The 19,467-nt window shown below is 39.6% G+C and overlaps 1 protein-coding gene across 3 annotated transcripts in view; it reads right to left on the bottom strand.

The window, feature by feature from the left end:
• Window positions 1-19,467, bottom strand: part of ALCAM (activated leukocyte cell adhesion molecule) — a 116,662-nt gene that overhangs the window by 15,952 nt on the left and 81,243 nt on the right. For all 3 annotated transcript variants that reach the window (XM_066572018.1, XM_066572019.1, XM_066572020.1), the window contains exons 3-8: window positions 16,517-16,736; window positions 12,447-12,511; window positions 11,985-12,072; window positions 10,982-11,164; window positions 6,082-6,209; window positions 4,323-4,452 (exon numbers count right to left, since the gene is read on the bottom strand). In XM_066572018.1, coding sequence (XP_066428115.1) covers window positions 4,323-4,452; window positions 6,082-6,209; window positions 10,982-11,164; window positions 11,985-12,072; window positions 12,447-12,511; window positions 16,517-16,736 — 814 coding nt within the window. The remainder of the gene's footprint in view (window positions 1-4,322; window positions 4,453-6,081; window positions 6,210-10,981; window positions 11,165-11,984; window positions 12,073-12,446; window positions 12,512-16,516; window positions 16,737-19,467) is intronic.

Below are 19,467 nucleotides of genomic sequence, written 5' to 3'. Positions count from 1 at the left end.
ATTATTATCTGTGTTACAAGCCCAATGTCTTTTCTGAGAGGTCACAAGACCTGTACTTTCATCTGTGAATGAGTCAAAAATCTTGATGAGATAAAATGGCATCTTGTTTCTGTATTCCTATGGGGATTTCCTATCCTCCCTCCTGAAACCAGTAAATGGAATCCAACTATTCTCCTGTGGCTTCCAGAAGAAAAAAAAAAAAAGAAATAAAATAACAAGACTCCTCCAGTGAGCAGTACATAGATTTCGATAGTGTATGGGATGTGTTTCTTCTAAAACACATTCCATCAGGGCAGAGGGTGGTTGAAGAAAAAGCTATTATTTTTTTTCCCCTCAAGAATTTCATTCTACATGTACTTAAACCTTTTGATACGTACTTAAACCTTTTGTTCTTTGAAGTAAGATAGCACCTCAAACCTAAGAGATCACCAAAGGCCATTCAGAAGGCATTCCTCTTATATTTCCCATAGGAAGCAAAAATTCATGGAAGTTTTTGCCTTCATCTCAGACAAGACTGTCACTGAGCCCAGAGCAATCCTTCAGCCCAGTCTTCCTCCAGGGTAGACTGACTGTGCCCTGCTGGCCCCTTTGTGTGGTGCAACTGGGACTACAATCCCTCCCACACTGGTCTTGGTTGCTATAGCAGTTCAGGAAAATGTAGAGGGCATGAGATGAGCTACATATTTCAGAGCAGTATTTATATGACTTACAAGGCAAGACAGAATTAAGCAACTGTTTAACATAGGATCCCCTCTAGAAGCTCTACGTGAACAACTTGATTTAGCTTAATTTTCTGCCAGTTTATCTGTAAGGTCCACAAAGTAATGTGATGTAGTTATCTTAACCTCTGTACTTAATAAATAATCTCACTTTGGTACATAAGTATGAGGAGAAAACATTTTCTTGCATATAGAAGACTATCAAAACCAAATTGTTGTCTCCATTGCAAGAAAAACTTTTCCGAGAGAATTTTCTGTACATTTCATGTTTGGCTTTGAAATGTTCTTCAGAAACAAGCTCCTCATCAGGCACCATTTTCAGTATATGCTAGCTCTTAATGTGGTCTCATTTGAAGTCTTGCATTGATTTCAGTGCTGTCTTTGCATACCAAGTAGGGCAGGGAAGAGACAAACAGTGCATTCTGCACGTATCACCACATCATGCGAGAGAGGTATGGAATTAAAGCGGGCAAGACTGGAGCACACGTTTCCGTTTGGAAGCTGTGGCACATCTAGGACACACTCCCAGCATTTAAAGGAGGCCTCTGATGGAATACTGTGCTGCATTTGGAATACTGTGCCTGCATATGCAGGCACTTGTTTGTTGTCTAAACTCCATAAATAAACCAGCAGACAACTGGAAACTTCTCCTAGTATCTTGAGAATAGATTTTTCCATGCAACATTCAAAAGGTGACTTCCCCTGTATTTTCAATGGCTTTACTGAAAGACAAGACAAGACAAGGCTATAAAAATATCTATAAAGAAATACAAATGCTATACTCCTAAGACCTTAAATTTACTGGATGGCTTGCAGAACACATTTTAGCAGAAAGGAAAGCATCACAAAGAGGAAGTTCCACAGACCTACTTACTCCACACTAGGTTTTATGTGCAGAAACAATTACAGAATCATGGAATGCTTGGGCTGGAAGAGACCTAAAAGATCCTCGGCTTCCAACCCCTCTGCCATGGCCAGGAACACCAACACTAGACCAAGCTAGACCAAATCCCCACAGCAACAGATAACGAAAGGGCACTGTGGGTTGAAAGTTGCCTCTTTATAGCTGAGGGAAGAAATACCTGTCCTCTTCTGCTGGGTGCTTTCTTTGCCTTACTCAGGGTGTGCTTCTACACCTCTGTAAGTGGCTGTAAACAGCTTTTGCCCTGGTCCCCTGCCTGCCAGTTTTGCTCATCTGACCCTGGGCAAACTCACTGAAGAAACAGAGCTGGCAGAGAATTTACAACCTCTGTGAAAAACCGCAAATCCACAACATCAATCCTGCTCTGTTGCTGCCTCTGTAGAGGGACAAATCATGCCAGCCATGAGCACTCAGTTCTGCTGGACTTTAAATTGGGACCTGGCTGCACAGATCCTGCTCTGAAGGCCAAGAGCTCAGGTTGTACAGTCTGTCCTTTATGTTCCATGGATAAGGCAGGGAATCTTTCATCCCCCCTCGATTTCCTTCATAAATAATTTCCCTAAGCATTACGGGTAACTCTGATGCTTCAATGTCAAATTTCAGCATTCTGTAAGTCTCATAATTTACAGTCAACTTGGAAAAATGGAACTTGGTATTATCTACAAAAAATATTTAAGGATTATGGTATAATAATGTTTTTTTTGATACCAGCAAGAAACTTTCCCTACATAGACACCAAAATAAATCAGTGCCATTATAATGCTTAATAAAATTGGTTTGGGAAAAGACACTACAGTCGAAATTTAACAAATTACTAGAAATAGTTTCTTTAATTTAAATTAATTTTAAATTAATTTAAATATTAAAATTAATTAATTAATTATCTTAAAAGGATTTTAATTAATATCATTCTATTGCCTGCTTTTTGTTGTGCTTGTGGTTGGGTTTTTTAAGAAGAAATTAAAAAAATCTAAAATGCTGAGATTGGATGTGAAGAAATGAAAAGCCCTGACTCCTAACCAAGTTTTTTTTAGTGTGCCACCACAGAGAGGAATATTCATCCATATAAAAGGTGAGCAATAGAATAAAAGAGGGAGAAAAGGTAGGATTGATAAGCATTAGTAAGTAGTATCTGAAGGACAAACTGCAGAAATGCTTCAGACCAGCATCAGAAAAGACAATGAAGTACCTTAAGGATGGTGCATGGTCTGGACATTCAGGAATTACAGAACTACTCCAGGCCACTGCACTTCATTTAGAAAAAAAGGCTTTATTGCACATAGAGGTATTTTGGAAAAAAAATGAACTCTAAGTCAAGTGAAGTAGTAGGGTACTGGAGTGCAGCTCTGAGTTCTGAGTAGCTGTATTAGCTGCCAGCACTGGGAAGATTCATGTCTAGAAATTACATGTTTCTCTGGCATAGCAAAGCTCTTTGAATATGCAGACAAAATGGAAGACACAGGAAAATAGGCTTGTTAAAAATAACTTTGAGCTGAGAAAGCCATTTTTTTAGAGTAATTATTTATGAAAGTAAAAGTAGACATGCAATAGACTTGGAGAAAAATCAAAGGGTTGGTTATATCAGAGCAAAGGAACCTTTGCTATCCAGCAGTGAAGAGGCAGCAGCACAGAGACCTTTTCAGGTTTTACATGCCCAACTCTTGGCATACAGAAGAGGTGGGCAGGGTAACAATGGATGATCTTATTAAAGGCAAAATATTCATTAAATATAATAGCATAATTAATCAAGTGTAGTGTAATTAATCAATAATCACCAATATATTATGCATGTATTGTACCTCTTCCATAAAAAAAAAATTCAAAACCAAGTATAGAAACATGAAGTTTGTTTTAATGTAAAATATAACTACAGTGGAAGCCTTTAAACTTCATTATCCTTCAGATCCCTCTGAACCTGTCAACCACTGTTGATACTGTGAAGACTACAGACAATCAATGTTTTTAGGGGAAAACTTCTACCCCTGGCGTGAGTTCTATTGAACAGCCTGTGATAGTATAGCAGAATTTGAAAGAGTTCTTGCTCTTCACTTCTGCATAAAGAGGTCAAAAGCAGCTACTGCTTCAATGGTTCAATCAGTTCAATGGCTGCTTTCGAAGTGTTGCTGATTGTGTGACTAAACAGTATCCAGCTAAAGAAAATTTACGGAGCTCTGTAGCTCTCATGATGCTGGAAAAAGTAAAAAAACCTCAACCTTTCCTATATGAACTTCCTAAGTTACTTTTCTAGGCTCCTTACACATTAACCTCATTAAGGGAATGGGAACTTAACTATGAAGAATGACCTTCAGTGATATTCCTGTGGATTAGTTTCCATGTTTGTCTACATCCTAAGGCATAGCTGGAAGAAAGTAATTTGCCCTATATATGTTCACATGAGCAAAAGATAAAATAACAAAATTCTCACCATATGTGATGGTGTAATAGAACCAAACACTATCCAAAGTTATGGGAAGTGAAACGATACAGCCAATGAATTGAGAAAGTCAAGATTTTCAAACAGAAATATATTAGAATAAATAGAAATGACTGGACACACTTTCAAACCAACACTTCACCTGTAGGTAACTGCACTAAGCTGCATACACAAAGCAGAGAAACCATCCCAGGAGGGCCAAGATCAGTTTGAATCCTACCTAGGAGTGCAAAATGCAATTACTTACAGTGCACAGTGATGGTGGTCGAGTCCATCATGCTTTTGTCAGTCAGAGAGCACTTGTATTCTCCTGTTGCATTTCGTCTCACATCTGTCATTACGTAAGTATCTGAGCTTCTTATACCTTCTGTTTCTCCCTGCAGGTGGAAAACAATACATTTACTGTACATGGGCCTGCTAAACCCACTAATTTTTGTTGAGGATTTTTTTTTTTTATTATAAGGATGGTGAAATACTCCTATTAAATATCCAAAGCACATATAGACATGGCATCATTGAAATGTAATTACCTATTAGTTAAAGTAACATTTACTTCCTGCATGATAACATTATTTTAAAAAACAGCTACAGTCAAGAGCTTACTCTTTTAATTGAATGACTAACTCATTTTAAGAGGATGTTACAATACAAAATTTAAAAGTTTAGCCAAAAAAAACCAGTCTACTAACAAGTATTGCAGAAATCAAAACAACAAAACAAATTGCATTTCTAAGTCTGGTTCTGATATATTCAGCTTAGGATAAATCACGAACTGAATTGTACTGCATTGCATGTTTTTGAATAGCACAAGCACACTGGTGTTTTGAATTAGCCAGCAAATGCTGCTTTATGGCTGTCCAGTTCCCCAATTTCCCCCTGATTACTGACTTAGATCAGCTTTGAAACAAGCATAGAATGATACCCTAATTCCTATCTCTGAACCCAGAAAGAGATTTATAATACCTGTGAGCCTTTCAAAGAGATCACCCACTGCAACTCTTCTTGAGAGGAAAGACCAGTATCAGGCAGCAGGGAGCCCACAGATAAGACAAACTCGGGTGTTTAGCTCACTCACTGTGATAGCAGAGCAAGGAGAGATACCAGACACTTTTTCACTGGCATTTAGTGACTTTCTAGGATGACTCACTGAATCTAAATGGCTGTTCTGAGATAAGGACTTCAGCTCCTAGCTCCCTTGCTCTCTCCAACAATTCAAACATGCCAGGAGTCCAGAGTAGTGATGATTATGTTCAGAGGGTGACATGCTGGGTTTGAAATATCTGAAAGGACACCACTTCTTTTGGCTACTTGCAAGAGCAGCTCTGCTCAGAGCTGCAGCAAGAACAAATAAGGCATATAAAATAGGAGTGGGAAGCAGGACATAGGAACAAGGACCAGGAGTCTTAGAATATAAAGCCACATCTGTCTGTGGATTTCACCAGTACTAAGAAGATTAATGGTAACAAAGCCTTTATTTTTCTCAGTCTGTGTCTTAAGCATTTTACAGATTTGTTCTTCTGTGCTGTCATACACATTATTTTTTGTGTTGTTAAGCCACCAAACAATTAACTGAAGAAAACAAATTGCACAAAGATTAATCTGTGAAAGTCCAAAAAATAGCTGAATTAATTTGCTGTACTTTCACTGCTGGATCTGTGTTATGACACCAGATGAGATGGTTTTCTTTAAGATGCCAAACTGCTGTAATCAAAACTGTTTAATAAAATACCTGATAATGGGAAATAAAACCTTTTAGTAGGTCTAAACTCCTGCAAAATTTGGGTGGGCTGGGGGGAAGGAGAGTTTTTTCAAAAATATTTTGGCAACTGAGGTGAGGTGTTCTCAGAGTGTGATATAATGGTCAATATCTATCTTCTGCATTTGTCGCATGGAATTCCTTTCTTCATTTGTTACAAAACCACGGTAGACACTGACATGTAGCAATGTCTGCAGGAAGGAATGATACAGAATATTTCACTAGGCAGCGACAGCAAGGCAGGACTTACTGGAATGTAAAACAGGAACTCCTGTGGAGGAGGATTGCCATTTCCTGAGCACTTCAGAGTGATGTTATCGCCCTCTTTAATGGTACTACTTTGTGGCAGCACTTGAATAGTCACCTTCTCTGTTGGGTCTGTGAAAATAATGTACATATTTAATAGCTTCAGCGTAATCATACAGCAACACTATGCATACGATATTCACTGCCCAAGAAAATGCAATTTTATCATCCTGCAGCTGAAAATATTTGCATGTGTAGATCTTTTTATAAAAGAACCTGAAGTTAATCACACTTTCAATATTCTTGCCAATTAAGTGCAAAGAACTCATATGACATAAAATTCATTTTTATTCTCCAAAATACCTGTAACTGAAACAGCAATGATTACAACTATGTCATGTGCTTTAAAGCAAAAGAAATCCTGATTAGTATGAACCATTTCATGGTATGATTTCATTATGAGGGATTAACTTGTCCTCTGCAAAATTCCCTATTTGGAGGACCGCAGCAATCAGAAAAACAACTGAAGCTCTCAACACCATGTATTAGTACTAGATAATAGCCTTCTGGCATTAAAAAGAAATAAATATGAACTAAGCAACTATGTTCAGCCTATTCTATATGCTGATCACTACAGGCTTTCAGAAAGATAAATCTGGTGAACATAATAGGACCCTTAGCATAGTCAACAGAACACTAAATGTAACATACTTCTGTCATGTTCACTGAAGTTGAACTATAACTTACATTTTACTTTCATAATTTTTTTAAAGCAGAGTATTCTTTAGCAGATGCTATTATTTCTAAGCAGAGGCCTAAACATAATTTTTAGAAAACAAAGTAAGATGAACGAAATTAAAATAATATGGGCAGATAACTCTCACTATTTTAATGTCAAAGGATAAATAAAATTCCATCAAAGATGCCAGTCATGCATTAAGATACAGCACAGCGCATCTTATTAGACACTAAAAAAGTCTCCCCAGCAGAGAAAGCCCTGGCTGACAGGTGATTTTGTGTGTTTAATGAAGCGTGTGCTGCACAGCCCTCCCACCCTCCAGGCACTCCTCACATCTGTCTCCTGCAGTGGCGTTTCTCAGCACCAGGAGCTGCCTTCCACCGCAGCCCTGAGAGCCCTAACACAGCCCAGCTCCTCACCCTCCCCAGGGCTGGATTCCAACCTGCCACAGCCTCCCTCCTTCAGAGCCTGCCTCCCTTCCCGTGGAAGCACCAACATGACCAAACAAGCTTCTACCTCAGCACCTTCAGAGCTGAAGCACAACTTTGCCTGCTTGGAAAAGGGAAGTGCAGCGTCCCTGCTGGTGTGGAATGAGATGCAATGAGATAGCTGGCCAGGAATGCCATGCATGCCCCTCTTGGTAACTGCTGGGCCAAAAAACTCAGTGTCAGGGGCTGCTGCAACATGTCTTTCCTTCAGTCAAGTTTATGTTAAGGTAAAGTTATAATGAAGAATGTCTAGATATATCCTGGAATTGCTTAGGCTTTGTCTTGGGATTGAAATGGGAGGAATTAATAAAGAGAAAGACTTGAACTTAGAACATTTTTTCCCCACAGAGATAAACAGAACTGGATTAATAATGGACACAGTTAAACAAAAATTACATTCTTGCAAACCACCAGGCTTTTCTCTAGAAATATCCTATGCTTCTATCTACAGTAATCAACCAAGAGCAAATTTTAATTTAATTTGCTAAACTAGAAAAAACCCCCAAGCATACAGAAGCAAAGCCCACTTTAACTGTTGTCTGAGATGAAGAGGCCATTCTTCTGAGGGCAGCCTGAGAACAGGAAGATGGTGCCCAGTGCCATGCAGAGTGGTGCTTGGTATGAATAATGTACTCCCCTGCTTTCACTAAGAAACAGGAACAGCCTGGTGAAGGCACCTCTTGCCTCTCAGTGGCACACATGCCTGAATTGGCCCATCTTACTTGGTGCTTTTGCAAATCTGAGATTCTGCTTTCTACAACAGCAAAATTCCAGGAGCCAGCACCAAAAGGCAGCCATTTAGTAAATGAATGCTGCTATCCCAGAGCTGCCCCAGCCACTGTGCCATTTCAAAGAAAACACCAATGCTGGAAGCAGCCTGAGTGTGAAGTGTCCTTGACTCTAATCTGTTATGTAAAGCAGTTTATCCATAACAAAATAGACACCTAACAGCAGGGCATGACTGGGAAGCCTGCCTGACAAACATTATCTTTTTACACTGATTAATGCTGAGCAGAATGCTACATAACTGGAGTCTAGATGATTAAATAGCTGAGATAATATCTAAGTGTCCAGCTCCAAGACTCCTCTCCCAGTACTCCTTGCTTCTTTGCTTGCAGCTGCAAAAGCAAGCATGTAACTGCTGCTAGCTGAGCTAAATTATCCTAATCCAAGTAACATCCAACACAGCAAGAGCTAATTCACTCTTTTTCTCATACTAGGTTACAGTGGCTGGCTTCTTCCAGGATGTGAACTAGCTATTAAACACTTGAGTACAAAGACTGCATAAACTCAATGCAAAAGATAAAGTAAAAAACCAAAACAAGCAACAAAACATTTCTTAGATCCTGACTGAATAGAGATATGTTAAAAAAAAAATCTTCTGAAGGCATAATTTTAATCACACTCTCCCCATTTCTTTAGGAGAAATGGATAAATTTCAAGGAATGAGCAGCAGGTCTTTATGATTTGGTTCTATTGCTTTAGGGATGCAAAATATCAGTTTTGACAGTCAACCTAAAATAAAAAAGGCTGAATGACTTCCATTTCTTAGGCGTCAAGTCTGCCATTTTTTAAATCTGCATTATATTTGACTCATTAAAAAAAAATCACAATTATTGAGAAACTACTTAGGAACACTGAGCTAAACTAAAAAAGCAAAATGAAATCAGATGGGTCATTATCAACTAACAGCAGTCATGAAATGCATCTGTTGAAGCTTGGACATCTATTAATAAAGAATTTCATAAATTAATTTGGAGATGCATTTATGCAGAGTAAGGAAGTGAAGTTACAGCAGGTGAGAATACTCAGAAAGAAAACTGTAACTCCACACTCCAAAGCCAAAGTTCATACCTGAGGCCTCTCCAGTACTGAAGAATGTGCCTGTCTCCCAGTATTTGATAATTAGCAACACACTGCTGGAATTAATTAAATTGTGTGTTACTAGACCAGGACTAGAATAGCTAGTTTATCAAACATTAAATCTTTATACAGAGGGTACACTACACGTGGCCAGTGACCATCCCAGAGCCACACAGTCTTTTTTTCCCTTCATATTGGCTAGTTCTTACTTGCAAGTGCATGTAGTACACACACCACAGAAATCTGGAACAGCCTTACCCTCAACAGGTGAAGTGGCCCCAGTGCATGAAAGAAGCATAGGGGAAATGAGGACAGCACAGCATCTCTTGGCAAGTAATAGCAACAAATGCTTTCTGGTCCTTACATTTCTTTCCTGGGAACATCTGCCATGCACAGCAAGAGTTATTCATGGTGATGGGGCTCCACAAATAACAGAAAACACCATAGTGAAATTTCGTACCCAGCTTTAAAAAGCACAACAACAAAAAAAACCCAACCACACAAACAAAAAAAAACAACAAAAAAAAAAAAAAAAAAGAGAAATGTCTCTAGCTTTAAATTGATAGGATAGGTGTTGGCAGGCTTGAAATGCCTATGGTATTCCCATGGGTAACAGCTGTCCCAGAGGTTTCCCAGAGGTTTCCTTCTTTGGTTGTGCTGCCTGTTGACTTCAGATGAAACCAAAGACCAGCTGCTCCAAGGTTTGGTTTTATTTGATCAAGGTCAAAACAGATCCTCTACCCTGCAGCTCAACAAACTTTACCTGTAGAGGAAAAGCAGCTATTGCCTAGGCAGAACACACATGGCACCTCCAGCCCACAGCCTTTGTTTTCAAGGCAGTGGCAGACCCACACTACTTGGAGAAATTGAGTGCCTTATTGTCTTTGTTTGCAGCTGGATTACACAGTTGTCATACAGCACATTGCTAGGACATAGATGCTTGACTGTACACTTAGACCCTATCATTCCCAAAACAGGGACTCATCTTTTATAAGATGAGGTACTACAAGTGTGCAGAGAGGTAATACTCAACTGGACATATTGTCTGTCTCCTGTTCCTCTACATCCAGCTGTGACCTGCTGCCTTCTACAGTCCTTCAGAAGTGTCATTTTACACGACTTTGAAAGGTCTCTTCCCCTGGTCTCTAAGTGCTGCCACCTCCTCTGATCTTTCCTTGCCAACAGCCTGTTTTGTTTATTCAAAGGAACATTATGATTTCCACATCCGTCGGTAACACAGTAAGGAAGCCACTTTAGAATTCAGTCCAGTTAGAAGCAATTATTTGCACATATTTTTTACTTAAAAGTCTACCAATATTCAAATTATACATTTTAAATGTAAAACACAGCATCTTACAGCTGTAGAGAAGCATTTTGTGAAAGGCAGACAGCCAGCATTAACTGCTTGGTGCTGACTCCGAAAAGATGAAAAATATTTGAGTTTACTAAAAACTGTATTGTGTATTTACTGCATATTTCAGGGGACACAGAACCACTTTTATCAACCACTATAACTTCTTTTAAAATTCCCAAAAGCCTATTTCACTGTAGCTTTTTATGGCTATCACTTTTCTCTTGTCAATGAAATCTTGATATTCATTATTCCATTGCTAGGAAAAATGAAATCTCAGGTAAATCTGAAGATAATAAAAATTACCTTGGCAATGTACTCAGACCTTCTTGATGCAAATCAGTTTTGAAGAAATCATTTCAATAGCCAAGCACTCTCTAATTTTGTAAACTGTTTCTGATTTTGCTTTCCCCTGCCCTGGAGGTAGACTTTGTACAGCAAAAGATGCTTTTTGATAACTTACAGTGAACATCGAAGACAACTGGTTCAGACTGTATTGTTTTCTGGCCAGATGGTCCATAGTAAGTCACAATGCAAGAGAACTTGGCATTTACATCTTCCTTTGTTGGCATGTACTGAAGAGACGATGTCATGGTGAAGAGTCCGGTTGTTCTGTCCACCATCTTTTGCAGATTTATGACCACAACTGAAAAGGAAATAATGTTTCAGAGTCACACACACAGGATTTGAAACCTTTTTCCTGTACGTTGTTGCCTGTTCTGCATTTGAGATCAGGCTGCAAACAAACATGTTACCCAAGAGATTGTACACTTTTCTTCTAGTACTGCCACTGAAGTATACCAGGAACATTTTACCAACAACATACTCCTAACCTACCTAATATTTAAAATCAAATCTAAACAAAAAAATAGTTGCAAACTGGTGGGTTTTTTAATAAAGATCAGCCTAATTTGTAAGACAGAAAGAAAGCCTCAAAAATGATGGCAAAAAATTTAGGATCAAATTTATTTTTTAATCTCAAATTTATAAGGAAGAAAAAATATTGTAGCCCTATTGGTCTATCAAAGTTGAAAAAAAGGGAAAAAAATAGTTATCCTTACATATCCTGGAAAATAATTAGTTGTATAAGATGATGGTGTGTGTAGTCCAATACACAATATTGTACATGTATGAAAATGAGACAGTTAATACCTTATAAGAAGTTGGAAATCATATACAGGTTTTTATTAGTTACATAGGCTCAGAAATAGCTTTGGGATATCATTAATAAGGGCAATTCTCCTCCCTATGATGTGTATTTAAAACTGGAACTAAAAGAGAAAGATTATGTGGTGTAGCTTGGGTACTCTGAAAGGCCTGAACATCTCCCTCCAGCTGTATCTTTCCATAGGAGCAGTTTTTCTCAAAGGAAGAATACATTAGAATAAGGCAGAGCAACCCTTATAAACACTTCATGCATACACCCCTGTGTGGATCCAGGGACATTGGCCATTCCCAGAACATACCACCATCCACGGGCTGCAGAACTCTCCCGTTTTTGTACCACGTCACGTTGCCCTCGGGATAGCTGTCCCTTGAAACGCACTCCCCGAGCTGCAAAGCAGACAGGAATTAGCCACTTGCTTTCTCCACTGGGCTTTGACATAATTCTGGTTTTACTTACACCATTTTGTGTCAAAAGTTCTAGAAAGTTCAAATTCTTATCCTTAACTGCTTTTCTTAAATACGGCACATCGAATCAGTGAGGTATGATTTGGAAGAGGGTGGTGGGTCTCAGGTCAGGGTGGCCCTTGTTTGCAGATCAGGCAGGAATAAACAGAGTAGTGGCAAGGAACTGCTCTGTGCTCAGCTACAGACTCACAGACAGGTGTTCATTCACCCCTCGGAGCCATCACCTCTGTCTGGGCTGTAAAGGGACTTCAGGCAGCTGTTGGGAGCATAACTGTGAGGGAGAATGCTGCTCTTACCATTTGTAGCTTCTCTGTTTCTAAGAGGTTTGCTTGATGTAAGATTTCTGGTTGAGAGGGTTGTTCTAAAACATAAATAGGATAAAAGTACTGGTTGAAGGGAGCACAAACAGCTGTTTGAAAATCAAAAAAATACTAAAAATATGTGGACTTTCGAAATGAAACAGAATAATCTAGCCTGATACAGTCTTACCTACATTTCCCCATTAAAAGAAGAAAGCGTGAAGTATTTTTATTTCAATATTAGCAAAAAAACCAACCAAAAATAAAAAAAACAAGAGCAAACTCTCACTTTAAATGTTTCACACCTTCCATAATGAATTCCATGTACTCTGACAATACATCTTTTAGCCAGACAGACTAGTTCACCACCCAGGAGGAGAGAACCTGATCTGATCTATTGATTTATAGGATACACATGCTGGAGAAGGAGCCAGTAGCACAAGAAAAAAGCAGCTTTCCTGCAGATATTACTGTAGCTGAGCTGTCAACATTATAAAGGAACAAATTCAACCTAATCATTCTTCTAATGTTTATTTTTCCTAACTGGGATTATTACATTTAAGAAATTCAGATGATAGAGAAAAGTGTAATTATTTTAACTGATTCTGTGTTAGTTATGACTCTCTTAAAAAAAATAAACTCTTTTCCAGTGCCAGTTAGTCTTCTTACTTACTTTTATTATGGTAGATGGATCTCTTAGCTTGCCAAAGTGGAGGATCTATCAGTGTTTCCATCACAAAAGACTACTTTCTAGGGACTATATAACTTGTCTCTTAAAACAGTTTGGCCTGAAGCCTGGAATGCAAATTTTTATCTCCAAAAGAGACAGTTTTCCCCACAATTTTAAAAGAAGAGGGGAAGAGTGAAGGGAAAAAATAAATCAATGTCTATACAGTCAAGGAAAGGCTCTACACCCTATCTGTACTGCTTAAACAAGCATACTTTTCCAAACTGAAACATTCTTAACCATGCCAGTTTACAGAACCCTTTCCCCAAATCAAGCTTCCTATGAAATACTGCATGTCTGTTGGTAATTCCAGCCCTAAGTGAACTTCACCACTGTCTTGCCAAAGTCTCTACACACACTGCTGAAGCTGCTGATGTGCAGATGCCCAGCTCCTGTTGTCACAGAGGTAGCAAGCCTGTGTGGTTTTTTCCCAATAATCCATTTTACTTGTGTGCGTGTTTACGTGCAAATGCACAAATAATTTCACTTGAATGACCACCCCAGGATGGAACAAAATCAGATCAAAAGGGAAATGAAAGTGAATAAAAGAAGCTATTCATCTGACATCTTTCAAAAAACTTTGCTTGTGGCAAAAAACAAAACCAAACAAAAGGCACAGTCAAAGCTATACACTAAGACCATCATATTTTCTTCAAAGGACTAATAAAGATTTTTATTTTTAGGAGAAATACACATGTTTATTTCTCTTTTGTTAGCTTTAAAGGAAAATGTGGATCTTTTCCATATATGAACCTATCAAGGAAAAATTATTTTCACATCAATTTAAGAAAACATGGTTTTACAAAACCATTAACAGGCCTTCTGGGTCAGATTTTTGAGTCCCATAAACAGGGGTAGTTGCCTGCCTGTCCCAGTCACCAGCTGATCAAGCCATGACACCTTCCCCCACCTCAGCCTTGCTTCCTTTTGTCTCTCATCTCCCCCAGGCCAGGCTGGAGAAGACCCCAGTTTTGGTGTGTTGGACACCCCTGCCCCGCAGTGATCCTGGGAGGGGAAGGGAGGCCTCCCTGCTCTGCAGCTGCTGAGTGGGGCTCTCCCCATTCTGGGTGCCCTGTGACTGAGCAGGTGTTCCAGTTGAGAGGCTGCCACCTGCTCTCTGTGAGCAGCCTCCGAGAGGAAACGCTGCTGCCAGATCCCCGCAGCCGCTGCACGTGCACCAAGGTAATTCACTGTAAAACACTCGCTTGGCATTTACCAGCTCAGCGTCTGAAGCGAGGGAAAAAATTTAAACTTGGCAGCAAACCTCACTTTGGTGGGTTTGCAACTTCAGCATGCTGCTTATCTCTCAGCTTAAGAGCTTGCCAGAGTACTTTGCAACTCTATATAGCCTTAGAATAGAGGGGAAAAAGAGTTCACTGCCTACAAAAGCCAAGCGCCAGTGCAGCAGGACAGCAGCTCCCGTCTGCTGGGCTGCCCTGCTTTGGAAACTGGCTGTTTAATCCCACAAAAAAGTTGCTGACAGGATCCATCTGGAAAGCTGGTAGTGCTCGTTTGAGTAGTCAGTGAGAGAGACTAGCAGGTGGTACCTGCACAGTGAGCCATTTCAGCGCCTCAGTCCTGAGACAATCAGGTAGCACAGCTGAGGACAGAACAAGCTCCAGCAAAACCCAGAATCAGTCATGATTTCTGGGATGCAGCCGAGTTTCAGGTGCATGAGATTCTGGTTTATGAGGGTCACACTGCAGCAGCCTAGCTCTGTACCTGTGGCTCCATGAGTTAGAAACTCCCCTCATTAAATAAATGAAGCTTGCCAGCTACTCTTAATTCTTCTGCAATTAAAGCGAGCAAGTGAGCAACTAAAAATGAGAACTTAAAAACCAGACTCAAGAAAATTAAATGCAAAGAAATGTTAAGAGAACCGTAAATAAAGTTGTGAATGCAAAGCAAAGAAACACAAAGGTAATTTTTCTTGAAGCGCTAAGTTGGCCATATTACATGCGTGGCATCCTCCCTTCTTATCTTCCTTAGTAAAGAGAAGCTTCCTCTATTAGAATTAATGCACAGAATAAACCAGACAAGCTGTGCTCCATGGCTGAGTTAGCATTGTGTTAATGCTTAGTAGAGTACACAGTAATTCAAGCAGTTAGTGTTTCATTTTACCATATACCACTGCCTCATCTACATATTTACTACTGTGCAATAAGTAAACATGATAATTCTTTATCATTTCCTCTGAAGCACTGTGTTTACTATGCGTGCTCTGAGCACACTCCTCCCTGTTGTCATTAATTCAATTGTTCTTGCAGTCAAATTGAAAGTGAAACGAGGGAATTACTATTGGCTCCTAATCTTGCTTTAAACTCATTTATGTGACTGACAGCATAGATATCATCAAGGACTCCCTGGCACCTTCTACCTGAGAAAAGCAAAAGGCTGCCCTTCCAAACATGAATTTGTGTTCTTCAAGCACAGTGTGATCTCTTTAAAACTGCCCATACTCACAGCCAGCATGTTCCCACAACAGACTTACTCTGACTGTATAAATCTGTGCCTGAAGGGCAACAAAGGCCAAAAGCCATATAAAAAACATGAAGCTAAGGAAGATAAGACACTGCAGTCACAGCCTTGTGTCTCTCAAAAGCCACAACAGATACCCCCCTAGGCTGACTTGGGGTTTGATGGATTACACTCCTGCTCTGAATCAGCACCAGGAAGGGACCAGGCTTGTGTGAGCTCTGAGCTGGGCTGTGCCTCACAGGGCTGGAGTTTGCACTGCAGACCAGCCTTGCCATCAAGCTGTGGTGAGAGCAAACACTAAAGGACCTTGCTGTGCTCTAGGAGAGAACAGCAGACTGGTACTTCCCCTTCCTACCATCCAGCAGGGGACAAAACAAGCATTTGGGGCTGGTGGATCACTTTCCAGCCTCTTGCTCTCTCCCTCACTGTGTGTGCTGTTGCACAGTAGCTGCTCAGAGCCGCTTCAAACCTCCCCCCTGAAATAATCCTACAGACCGCACACAGTTAATGTTTCCCTCCTGCAGAAAAATTTGCTCTGAGAACAAATGGAAAATAATCAATGCTAATTTTACATTTTTCATTTCCAAGGCCAAATGACATCACATAAGTGAGTCATTATCAAAGCCTAAAATTCTCTTTGAGCCAGCACTTATCATGAATAAACTGCAAGTGCAGGCAGTCCTGTTACATAAATGCCACCAGTAGATTACATTTTTGAAAGCTGCAGAAATTTGCTAGTCTTAGTAATTTACTGAGCCAAACTTACTTTCTTGGCTTTAATCCTGCCTTAAACAAAAGTTTCTGTAATTTATGATTCAGATGCTGATGAATGTTAATGGTAGTAACAACTAGATTTACTTACTGAAAACTTTGACTATCGTCGGCTCTTCGGAAACATCATCTTCTGTAACTAGCATACATACAAATCTCTTTTCATCACTGATTCTTGCATTCTTGATGGATAATGTATAGTTTTCTGAGAGACTCAACCTGTCCTTGTAGTCTGGTACATCATCATACTGTACATTTTTTTTTGTTGATGATCTGAAGGCAATAAATACTGGAGATCCATTTGGCATTTCCTATAATAAAAGGATAAACACCTCTATTTTGCATAAACACTCATTTAAAAGTTCCTGAAAGTTTGCAATTGGTACAAACATATAATTAAAAAAAAATCTGCAAACTATCAGATGGCTTTTTTTTTCCTGATTAATTTCTGCTATACACAGAAGAAATTCAGTGTAATAAGATCTAGTTTAAGATTGCCACAGTACACATTGAGAATATCATCAGTAGAAATTATTTCAATCCTTTGGCTCAATCTCAGCATAGCAAAGGGCTTTTTCTGATAAAAGCTGGTGGTTTTGGAAGCACTTGCCAAAAACTTTTCTGTATGAAAAAGTATTTGAAATAGAAGCATGTGCGAGCTAGTCTCAACAGCTCCAATTTCCTTTTTTTTTTCATTATTGTTTCACATATTCCCACTGTTTATTTGGGATACTTCATTTCAAATGCAAGATTTAGTCAGGCATAACTGTCTATTTTATTTTAAATTAGTTCTTAGCTTTTTTTTTCCCTTTGTCTTTAAAGGACCCAAGAGCTTGTAGATAGGAATACACATACAATCAAATATTGCTAATTGCAAAGTATTGTTTTCTAGACATCCTTCTTATGCAGCTGCCATCCCAAGAAGGAATACAAATTTGATAGCCTTGCACAAATCCTTCATATTAAAAAAATATAATTATTATGAGGGACAAAGTTAGAGGTGCAGTTCTGCAGGATTTGATTCCTTCCTCCTTACACAAACACATGAACAGAGCAGGGACAGACAGTGTCTGCCTTTATTTAAAGAGAGGTGAAACACTGATTCTATCTTTATGTTCAGTATTGTGCCGGGTGCTGGAGAAGGTTTTAATTCTCTTTTATCCCTTATACCTTGCAGCACTGATGTTAGTAGTGCTCCCAGCACAACATCTCAGCTGGACTGCACAGTCCACAAAGCCCACAAAAAATGATGATGCTGTGACAAGATGAGTGGTGTCAGAGCTGGGCAGGGAGCAGGAGGCATCAGCTGCTTGTGAAGTTTAAATTCCCTTACAGTCTTTCTCCCTCTCCTACTTTTAACTCTTGGATTTGTCTAATGTTTGTCACACATAAAACACTGTCTTGACTCAATACTCTTGACAAGAACTTGGCTGTCAAGTGCAAATGAGCTCCTAACTTCTGCAGCCCACCCAGCTGCAAGCACACACAGGGAGACATTGAAGTGAGCAGCAGCTGCCATGGTGCAACTCTCCCAGTGCCTCCAGGTTCCCACCAAGAACACAAATTGCTCCTCACAACGCAGCAGAGGAGAAAACAGAGTTCATCCTTCTTCCAGTGAAATAATCACCTGATGAAAAACCTAATTCAACCCTCTCTGTTGCCATGCTGTGATTTGCCCTGGGGAAAAAGGTACCACTTTCTCTTGGTTGTGTGGGCTGTCAACAATTTCATACAACAGCAACTTAGATAGGCTTCTTTGTATGTTAGGTTTCGTGTCCCTTTCCATTCAGAAGAAGCTGCAACATCTCCACTGGCTGCTTGGTACTTGTCCAACACAGACAATCCAAATGCAATGGAAAGAGATAATGCATTTCGTTTTTTTTCAGAATATCCTTGCATCTTCAGAGAGATAGACTTGTGTCTTCCCCGGAAAAGTCAGCAGACTGAAAAAGATACTGAAAAATGTAGGCACTCCATCTTCTGAATGCTCATGTGAAACAGTTTTACTGTCCCTTTTTGAGGAAACACTCTCCCCAAACTTTTGACTTCATTTCCTGAAAAGTGTTTGCAGGAAAAGAATTATTGAGTGGATGTGGGCTACAAAAGCTGCAAACCTGAAGATAAAAAAGAAGGAGCTAGGGGAGAATAGGACACCCTCCAACACTGGCAGATCATTCTCCTATAAAAAATAGGCTGGTGGATGCCATTTGCAAAAAGAGAGAGAGAACTATATAATTTTAAATCCACTAGAAATTATCTATTATTGCAGGTGCATTTGATTTGAAAAGAGCAAATTTAGATGAACTTCACAGAGGCAGGAATACCATTTGTCTCAGTACAGTTTGAAAAGCAAAAGGGGTTTGATATCCCAGCATTTTTATCCAGATATGCTTCCAGGTTTCCTTTACTTTGATATGCTGATCCTCCTTGTGACCTGGGATAGTGATCCTATACAGGAGAAATTCATCCTGTGGTGCTCCTGCAGGCTGACCAGCACACACCTAGAGAGCACACATCTTTATGCCCCTGTTCCCTGCCAGAAATGGCAAAGTGAAACCACTAGCAGCGCTCCCAAGGTCAGCTCTGCTCTCTTCTCTGCTGTGCATTGAGCACAACAAAGCCTGAAACAGATCCCTGTGACTGTCAGATCAACCACAGACGGGGACAGTGCTTTTTCCCAGGGATGGAGCACGCTCTGCTCCAGGCAGCCGACTTCAAAAGTGTTCAAATGTACAGCGATGGCTCTGTCAAGTGAGCAAGACACCACGGCGTAACATGCCAGATCTCTAACACAGGTTGGCAGAGAACTCCTGAATAATTATTTCTCTTGAACAATGAGATTAATTCCTCAAACCTCTAATCTACACTTGGCAGAAATTATACCGCTTGGAATCTTGCAGTCTTACAAACACAGGAATAAATGGCTTCATATGTGAGGCAGAAATCCTAACGTTTGGAATCTTAAAATCTCTCTAACACACATACAAAAAATACACATCATCTTATAACAGCTCTAATAAATATAAAGATAAGATATACTTA

Source organism: Molothrus aeneus, chromosome 2 (assembly GCF_037042795.1).
Source record: "Molothrus aeneus isolate 106 chromosome 2, BPBGC_Maene_1.0, whole genome shotgun sequence".
In the NCBI taxonomy this organism is placed as follows: Eukaryota; Metazoa; Chordata; class Aves; order Passeriformes; family Icteridae; genus Molothrus; species Molothrus aeneus.
Note: the sequence above shows the minus strand (reverse complement) of the source record. Positions and strands in the feature narration are given on the sequence as shown.